The 10,238-nt window shown below is 39.4% G+C and overlaps 1 protein-coding gene across 1 annotated transcript in view; it reads left to right on the top strand.

Moving 5' to 3' along the window:
- ARHGEF4 (Rho guanine nucleotide exchange factor 4) overlaps nt 1-10,238 on the top strand; it is a 491,134-nt gene that overhangs the window by 398,460 nt on the left and 82,436 nt on the right. Inside the window, exon 7 of the mRNA XM_019503706.1 lies at nt 7,678-7,817. Coding sequence (XP_019359251.1) covers nt 7,678-7,817 — 140 coding nt within the window. The remainder of the gene's footprint in view (nt 1-7,677; nt 7,818-10,238) is intronic.

Consider the following 10,238-nt stretch of genomic DNA (forward strand, 5'->3'; position numbering starts at 1 on the left):
CCCCCCCCCCCCCCCCCCCATCATCTCTTGGTTCTGTTGTTTGCTTAGATTGTTAAATTTACAAGTAAGAGCCTCTTTCTCTTTATGGGCATGCATTGTATAGGGCATATATGCACAACACAGCCCTAAGATCAGGTGAGGTTTTAGGGCTACTATAATTTAAATCATATTGTAATAACAGTACAGTTACACAGTGGCTATAGCTATTATAAAGACAAAGATACTAGCCAGATCCAAGAGACTTGCCTGAGTGAGGTCATGAAGTGAGCTGGGGATGGGAAATGCATAATCATGATCATCATAAATTTACATTTGATTTTCCCGTTCACCATGGCCATGAGAAAGGGACTGGTATAAACTGTGCTGCCCCAAGAGCAGCGCTGGTAGAGCAGTTTCCCAGTGCTTCTCTACAGAACAAGGTAAGGGATTAATTTGTTACAGTCCCTGTGTAGAGCACAGCATGTTCTTGCTTCCTTTCCTTATGTAGCTTTTAATGCTGTAGAGCAGAGGTTCCCAAATTTTTTCTTATTGTGTACCTTCTTCCAGATTTACCACCTGCCCACCAGCACACATTTTATAATCTAACCTTTAAATGCCAATTATTATTATAATGAAAATTAAATGTGCCATTACACAGTTTCTCCCACGTACCCGCCAGGGGTATGCATACTGCAGTTAGGGTGGGAACCCCTAGTGTAGAGAGAACTCCATAACTCTTTTCTTAGCCTTAAGAAAGCCAAGAGGCCAGACTGTCTTTTCCCTTGATGCTTCTCTACTGTTTCTAACCTATTTACTTGAGCTTCATTTTTATTCACATCTCCCATATATAATCTTCTTCTGTACTGTCTGCTGACAGGGCAGTATAACTAGGGGTAGCTGTGTTTGTTGCTGTCCTGAGTTTGCATGGTTCTTGGTAAGCCCTTCTCTGCTCACAGGTTGGGATATTTGCTGGTGGGGCTCAGACCCCTGTACCGTTCTTTTCCCAGTGCTGCTTGTTCTGGATTTAGGAGTCTGCAGACTGGTTTATGCAAGTCTTTTCTCTTCTCTCTAGGCAGTGTCTGCTTCCCAACTTAAAAGAATATCTGCTAAGCTAGCATGACAGAGTTATCCATTTGCTTTAGTATTTTTATGACATAAATCCCAAGTTCAGGCTCAGACTTATAGCAATAGAAAACTGCATTTTGACACTTGCACAAGAAGCCTATGTGGTAAATCATGGCATTTATCCCTCCCCATACTCTGTACAGTAAGATTTGTGCCTGAATTCAGTGTAATTTATCTGGACAGCCACATAAAATATGGAGAAATCTGCTTAAAATTAATTGGATACAGTTTGGAGGCTTGATTTTTGGGGAAAGTTTTTTGAGGGGTTTTTTGTTTTTGTTTTTTTTTTTTTACTGCTCTGATTTTCAGTTAGATTATTGGGTTTTGAGGAGAAAAAAGTAAAAGGCCAGCTGTGGCCACATCAGTTCATTTGAGTGTTAGATGGAAACAAGCATTTGGTGAGGAGGGGGAAAGGAGCCATCAAGGCCAATCTGCTTGTTGTACAGCTTAATGTAGGCCTGTCCAGTAGTTCCTGTGCGCTCGGTGACAGTTACAGGGGGAAAAAACTCATTTGCCATTTTAACAGTTTATATCAACCCTTCTCAAAAGACTTTTGTGCGTGTGTCTATAGTGCTTACTGCCTTTCTCCTTGACCTGGTTTGTGCTGTACATGTAAATTCTTTACATTAAAAACCTTCACTTCTCTACTGCTTTGACTGATTTCTAGTGCTTTGGGTCACTTCTTATTTTAGGTAATCAGCTTTCAGGGTTCTCCCCCCAATAAACTGTTTCAAAGCAAATGATTAGTAATAACCATTGTGTTTAATTTTTTCTCCTGGTATCTTATGCATCAGTGATTTTTGATTAAATGTCCCTAAAATTCTCCGTGGATTATTTTTCATCCTGGAATAAAAACCTGAAATTTCCTCCATGATTATGAGCAGCAGAGTTCTTTGCAGTTTACCAGTATCTTGCTTCTCTGTTTTTCAGTTAATCTTTAGCAACTGCATGTAATATGCAATACTATTTTTTTGAGATTGCAAAGAAAACTAATAAGGCTGATCTGTAGACCAGAATTAAGCAAGGCCAGCTAAGGAAAACACACACAAAATGAGCAAGAGGTTTAACAGAACATCTTGAATTTTAAAAATGAACCTTTCCCTTGAGTTTTGGGATTTTTCTCCTTTTTCATTTTAGCCAGATCATAGAACTGGGAAAGTCTGGGAAAAATCAGAAAGCTCTAAAGATGTCAGGAAACATTTTTCAAACTGACAATTATACTCCAGGTAATGAAACTATCATAGAACATATAGAAAGTAAAAAAACAATGGAACCCTGCAGGAAACAATAATGTCTCATGCTAATGGAGACTGAATACAAGGAGGAATTTTTAGCTAAAAGGTATTCATCACTGTGCAAAATAATTAGTTGTTTTTGGAAGTTTAACATGCAACACAAATTTGCCAAGAAAATCATTCATTAATGACCACATTAAGTATCACACACTTTATGCCAGGAGTTCTCAAATAGTGGTATGTGTACCACTGGCAATATGTGAATCAGTTTTAAAAATTGTATTAACAAAATAAAAATCCTAATTTAAATGATGAAGGTGGCACACCAAGTACTTCTGAGTTTTTACATGTGGTATGCTGTATCTCAATCCCAGAACTGCTGTTAAGGCAGCATGTGTTATTGGAGTACATTCAACAGGGAGCTTGTAGGTTACATATTAAAAAAAAATGGCAATGTCATAATGGGACTATGATGGTTTTTATCAAACATATTTTAAAATGTCAAATGCTTGGCCAGTTAAATATTTCTCCAGCAAGCTCTACTTCAGTCATAAGGGTGTAATCTCCCCATGCATATAATTTCTATTGATAGTATTTGAAGATTCAAGTGCAGATAATCAATAGATCTTTGTCCTGTTGCAATTATGTATGAAAGTCAATACATTTTCATTCAAAGAGTGAATAATCAAGATACTTCATTTGGGTCTGATACATGCTTCAGTCATTTTGAGGTAGAATAAATGTTTTTCTGACAACTAAAATAATGAATTTTCATGCTACATAAATAGAAATGACTGTTATGAAATCCTGACAAAACATGCTGTACAACAGAAGCATTGACAGACTGGTGCTGCAACAGGTGTTGTGGTCTTTGTGGGTGTGTCCCGATGAGTGCGCATGTGTGGTTGTGGTGCTGCAAACTGCGCATGGTACACGTGCACCCATTCACTGCACTGGAATTTGCAGCATAGCACCAAAATTTGACAATGGAAGATCCTGGGGTTAAAAAAAACAAAACAAAACACCTACTTCATAAAGTGGCATGGTGCATGTGGCAGCAGTGTGCACTGCCAGAAATACTCTGGCTGCCAGTTAGGCTCTGAGCTGCTGGATTGCTGCTGACACTGTCCCAGGAGGCCCCCAGGACCTCAGGTAAGGCTGCTGAGGTCTACCCCACTGAAACAATCTGTGCTGCTATTTTTGCCACAGCAACTGCACATCCCTGCATGGGTAATAAAGGACTGCATTTCTGGAGTATTGCCTGGCAATTGTAGGACCAGATCCTCAGCTGGTGTAGATTGGTATAGCTCCATTGACTTCCCTGGGTTACAACCATGCACACTAGCTGAAGATACTGCATCACTAAAACCATTGGCGGCTTGGCCAGTGACATCAAAGACTGAAGGATTGTGCTTTCAATGGTGTGGCTAAACCCTCACCTTTTAGACCTATTTACCTATATGCACTACGTGTGACTTGGCCTCATTCAAAGCAATGCATTGGACTGAAATCCTTGGAACTGACCCTGCCCCATTAATGAGAGTTTTGCCGTTGACCTCAGTGGGGGAAGGATTCTCTCTTGTTCTGTAGCATACCTAATCATGGCTTGTGCTTCAGGTAATTTGGGATGATCATAGAGTAAGTCCTCAAGAAATGCGTTGTGAAACACCTAGAGGGGAATAAGGTGATCAGGAGAGCCAGCATGGATTCACCAACCGCAAGTCATACCTGACCAATGTGATTTCCTTCTATGATAAAGTGACAGGTTCTGTGGATACAGGGATAATACTGGTTGCGATATATCTTGCCTTTAGCGAGGCTTTTGGTACTGTCTCCTGTAACAGTGACAGTAACCAGCTAAGAAATACAGACTGAATGAAAGTAGGGTGGATACATAACTGGTTGGATCATTTTGCTCAGCTAGTAGTCTTTGATGGCTCAGTGTTTTGTTGGGAGGAGGTATCAAGTGGGTATCAAGGTATCATGCCTCACCTAGAGTACTAGGTCCAGTTTTGGGCCTCACACTTCAAGAAGGATGGGGACCAAGTGGAGAGAGGCCAGCACAGAGCAACAAAAAAATGATTAGGAACCTAGGAAGCAAGACTTGTGAGGAAAGACTGAAAAACTAGAGGTATTTAGTGTGGAGAAGAGAAGACTGAGGCAGATTTTGATTAAAGCCTTCAAATACCTCATTATAGAGAGGATGGAGATGTGCTTTTCTCTGTAGCCATAGAGGAAAGGACTAAGAGAAAGGACCTTAAGCCAGAGCAGAGGAAATTTAGTTGAATATGATGTTATCTGTAGTGCAGTCAGTAAGAGTGCTACTGAAGTCCAGATGGTGATCTCTTTTTCTTAATTTCATTCAGTTCTAGCAATAACATTAGATCCATTAAATTATTCTTCTATCAGGTATGATTTTTTCTGCATAGCCTTTGATGTCTTCATTGTCTCATCTCCCTTACATTTTTTCAGATTTAAAGATCATTGGGGTATGCTTCTTTGTTTTATAAACTGTCTAGTTTTTATTCTACCAGCAGTTGCTAATCAGAATAAAAATGCCAATCAGTATTTGTTCAAATAAAAGCAATGTTGCCTTATCAGAGCATCAGGTAAATGAAATAATCTGAGTTAAAGAATCAGAAAACATGAATGTATTATCTTTCAAATACATGGGATATATATGTAAGTGGTCAGGACACAGTACTTGAGGCTGAAATGTATTTGGTAAAAACAAACTAATAAAATAAAACTTAACCTTTGAGGGTCTTATAATTAATAATTCTGTTCTCTAAAGCAGATTGGTAACTTTTTCTTTGTGTGTGAGAAGCATAAATGTAATTTTTATGCTGTTATGATATCCTCTCAGTGTTTTCCAATGATCTCAGAACTGGGTTTAGGATTTCAGCACTTGTTTTATTTAATGGGAGAAGATAGCCTTCTCAAAGGTTTGGCTTCATTCATGGACAACTTAATCTGGATGTTGGTAGTAGTGGATATTCAAAGACAAGCACATGCTGAAATCCAAAGTGTTATTAAGCACTTCATGTAAAATACATTGTAAAGGCATTGGATCTAGGCAAAGAATTTGTCAACTTGTCAAAAGTTTTAAAATGCCTTCAATTATATGAGTTTAAAATAAAGCGGAATCATAGAAAATTAGGGCTGGAAGGGACCTCAGGAAGTCATCTACTCCAACCCCCTGATCAAAGCAGGACCACTCTCAACTAGGTCATCCCAGCCAAAGCTTTGTCTACCAGGTCTTAAAAACCTCCAAGGATGGAGATTCCACCACCTCTCTCAGTAACCTGTGAGTCCTTTACTACCCTCCTTGTCTGGTTTTCCCTAATATCTAACCCAAACTTCTCTTGCTGCAACTTGAGACCATTGCCCCTTGTTGTGTCATCTGCCACCATTGAGAACAGTCTAGCTCCATCCTCTTTTGAACCCCACTTCAGGTAGCTGAAGGTTGCAATTAAATCCCCTCTCAGTCACCTCTTCTGCAGACTAAATAAACTCAGTTCCCTCAGCTTCTCTTCAGAAGTCATGTGTCCCAGTCCCCTCACCATTTTCATTGCCCTATTAATCAGCTGATTTCACAAGATTAATAGTCAAGAATGCCACATTCAGGCCTGGTGTATTCTTGTGTTGCTTCATGATATGTCTGTGTCAGTAGAGAACAATATTCATGTCACAACGTCATGAGGAGAGCATACACTCCACAGGCCAGTCTCCAGAACCAATATTCTTGCTTTGTTTCTCAGTTCTAATCTTCAAAGGATGAAGATGGAAAGCTTGGGAAAATGGGGCTCTTTCTGAAGGAATAAATATTTCTTTTATATCCTTTTCTTATTTTCTGTTCCTTGGTTACTAATCCATTTTAAAGCTTCCTGGAATTGTTCAGGCCATAAAATGAACAACCAAAAAAATAAAACCCCATTTTTTTCTGTGAAGTGTGCTGGTTTAGTCTGGTGTTTTCTTAAAATTAAACCTGTCTGCCTAATTGGGTGGCACAGCCTTTATAAATACAAAGTACTTGATTAATTGGAAAACATTACTGTTTTACACAAAGGAGCAAAAAAAAGAGGGACTTCCCAGATCTGTCTCTGGAAAAAGCTAATGGATAAGTTGAATCCTTATTGTAGGGCCCAATTTTGCCTTGATTGGCACCCTGTGACTACATATGTAGACTCTTAGAGGCAAGGGATATGTTTTCCTAATTGTCTGTATGGAGCCAAACAGCAGTAGAGTATACCATAATATAAAAAAGAATATAGAGCCTAGGTCCTTGCCGGTGTCGATCAGCAGACTCCACTGAGGATTTAGCTTTATATGTTTGGAAATAAGCCCATAGCACCAGATTTCAGTCTCCTTTATGTGAATGAATATCTAGAGCATGTCCATTTTCTCAGAGTAGAATGTGACCCACAAAACTGTGAAAATAGGAATAGGAAATAGCTGGTGGTACCTAACTGGCATTTCATAATGCACTGTATGGTAGATGAAGATAATTTTCTCTCGTCTGAATTGTGAGCTTTCCAGACAAACTCTTGAAGCATAAGATTACCTTGAAGGATGCCAGTGTTACTTTGTGATGATCTAATACACCATAAATGACAATAAATCACCTGGCAGTTGCACTGTACAAACCATGGTTATCAAAACAAAGTAAAAAATTGGTAATAAATTCAAATCCTGGAAGTTTATACCAAAAGTACGTTTCAAAGATGAAACAGCTTAAACCGCTCAGGATTTATACCGCAATCCAAACACTGGTTTGTCTTTCCTTTACTTACTTATTTGTTGGGTCAACTGTATACATTGCTTGCAAAAATTAGAAGAGGATTTGTTTTTTCACTAACATGATAGTGGCTGAGACTTCTTTTGCAGCTTTTGATTTGTTCATTTATTCCCTGATTCTGCAAACATATGGATGTCACTAAGCACATGTTCAGGGATCAGACCCACTGATCTCTATGGGAGTGTTTGCATGTGCAAAGATGAACTTATGGGTCTGTGTTTGTGGAGTCTGGCCATAGTGAGGTGGGATTGAATAGACATGCGCGTTCAACCACCCTGTCACAACACAGGTGATCCCTAAGCCATATATGCAGTGCTGTTGTTCTCTTTGCCATACCTGTTGCCTTCATGCTTGACTTCTAGCAATGTTTGACACCTTTTGATCATGCAAAAGTAAAATAATATAAGCAAAATAATATGAAATATGAATATCTTAAAATAAACCTATTGTAAAGCCCAAAATCAATATTTTTTCCTATCTGCTGTTATTCATGTCTGTGGTCAGCAGCCTCATTTACCCAGTCATGTGTTGTTGTTACAGTGATCACTGATGGGCCACTGGATAAGACAGCTCTTACAGATGATGTGGGAAGTGAGGAAGATCTATATGAGGACTTCCGGAGTTCCAATCACCGCTATGGCCACCCTGGAGGAGGAGGAGAACAGCTTGCTATTAATGAGGTATCATGCCTGTAGATCTAAGAATTAGTGGGGAAAAGATACTGCTTCTGGCTTTTAATTATAGGGGACATCATTGCCAGCAGGGTCCTGGATAAATAGGTAAGGCATCAATTTCAAATTTCATAGGTCAACACTTTTAGCTGTGACATTGTCCAGAGCTAGTGTTTTGGCTTTCCCTTGAGCTGCTGGATCCAGCATCAAGTGGATGCTGATATGGTGTCACATGGAACTGCAGCTCCCTTTACATTAGTTACGAGTTCCTCTCTTCTCATATATTTTTAGGGAATAAGGAAATACTGTATTGAGACACTCGTGTGCTGCACATTCCAGAGCTAGTGAAAATTGCTAGCATGATCAGAAGCTTGGTGTTTTCAGTTAATGAAGACAGAAAGATGAAACCAAAACCTTGAAGTGCTGTTCTTTATACTTGTTTGAACCTCTAAACTTCAGTGCAAGCATGTGTCCAGGGAAGCAATGTTGTTTGTGATAGTTTGGCAAAGGGCTCTTTTATTTATTTGTTTGGCATCAGTTGAATTTCTGGTATCAGATAAAAATTTATTTTTTAGTCTAACTGAAATGGTGAGTAGAAAATTAGTCAATGGGCAGGAATGGACTACAATTTTAAGGCAGATTCAAAGCCTTTTCCCAGTACGTTACAAATGGCTTCTTGCTGTGCAGTAGGCTTTTTCCTGTGTGTGAATAAATCAACATTCCATTGAAAGAGCTAAACCTGGCCATCCTGCAGCCTCTAAAACACTCTGGTATTTGCTCCTCTTACCTTTATATGACCTCTGTCAGAGGGAAAGGCAATGATAAAAGATGTGTTATGCCTGCTCACAGCTTGTGCATGGCTGGAGTGGTGTTGGCTCAGGTGTTAAGCCTCTGTCAGATAGAGGTGTAATGCTTCTGGGGGGCGGGGGGCTGAGCTGCATACTCAGAACCGGTAGGTACAACCACTTTTTCTAAAAAGATGCAACATGTGTTCTTTCTAGCAGCAACCTGCAGGCAAAACTTGGGGGAAGTACAGCAATGTCAGTTGTCCCACTCCAGCCACTTCATTATCCTGTGCTCAAGAAACCATGCTGTTGCCTTTGTGGATACCTTGTCTATACCGGAGGGAAGGAAGATACAAAAAGTATCTTCTTTTCCAGCAGTTCCCCACAGTAGTAGTCAGGATATGGCCCTTAATTTGATAGTGTGGCACAAATGGATGTTATTTGAGGGAACTGTTGACATAAATTGTAAGGGAAGAAGTATAGGTGGTCTGGATGATTTGGATACAACATTGAAGCAATTCAGTCTAGGCAGCTTCCTTCAAGCTGTGTAGATTGAACCAATAACAAACTGAACTAACGTTCAGTTTTCAACTGGGGAAAGGCAGGGAGAGGCCTGCACTGATCCAGGTCAGCAGGTGGGGGTGCCTATGTGCACTGAACTGCTGTTCTGTTACAGGTTCAAACCAGTTTCTGATCACTAAACTAGTTTGTGTAATTTCTGTCACTAGCCTAACTCTTACTGAAGATCATTATACTTGGATACCTTACTGCTATTTTCAACTAAAAAAAATCACCTCTACTTCTTACTCTTGATTTTCCCCATCTCAGATGAAGCCCTGAGAATTATTTGTTAGGACTTCACATTGTCAAAGCGTTAAAATAGTAATTTCAGTAACCAGAGCCAATGTCCATTTTATTCAGTTCTGCTCTTTGAAAATTCAGACATCAAATCACATGTCTGCCTATAAATAAAATGTTAATGGTTTGGGAAACATAGACCCCAATTTTTGTATTCCTCTGTTTCTGTGCTTGGTAAAGCAGTGACATGGGGTGAAAAGATATGCAAGATGTCTGCATTTCCCTTATTCTAACATCATTTTGAGGCCCACCAGCATTAATTTGAGCGGCCTTGGGACTCTAATATCCACTACTTTTCCTACCGGATTCTGTGTACAAAGACTAATTATTTAGGTAAGCATGGAAAACTGGTTTAGGTGAAACAAAATGTGCTGCAAATCTTTCTCTTGCTCAATTTCCTGTGCTACTATGTTCCCTTCCTTTCGTTACTGAAGGGAATTGGATTGAACATGGTACATATTAAAGTGGTAGTAGTATGTTCTCCCACGTTTGCCTGAGGAAGACCCTGATATGTTTGGGAGCATTGGGAAAATACTTTATTGGAAATATTGAGAATATTTGAGGGGAGGAGGATGTTTCTTCCTCATATGCTGACTTTCAAAGTTTTTAGTTTACAATCTAAATAGATATAGATATATAAATATGTGTGTATGTATGTATCTATATGTGTATATATATCTCTAGAGAGAGATATATGTGTGTGTGTATACATATAGATATAAGTGTAATGTCATGGGGGAGTGATGGGGGGGTGTGTGTGTGTGTGTGAGAGAGAGAGAGAGAGAGA

Source organism: Gavialis gangeticus, unplaced genomic scaffold (assembly GCF_001723915.1).
Source record: "Gavialis gangeticus isolate Ggan-Ray unplaced genomic scaffold, GavGan_comp1, whole genome shotgun sequence".
NCBI classification, from domain to species: domain Eukaryota; kingdom Metazoa; phylum Chordata; order Crocodylia; family Gavialidae; genus Gavialis; species Gavialis gangeticus.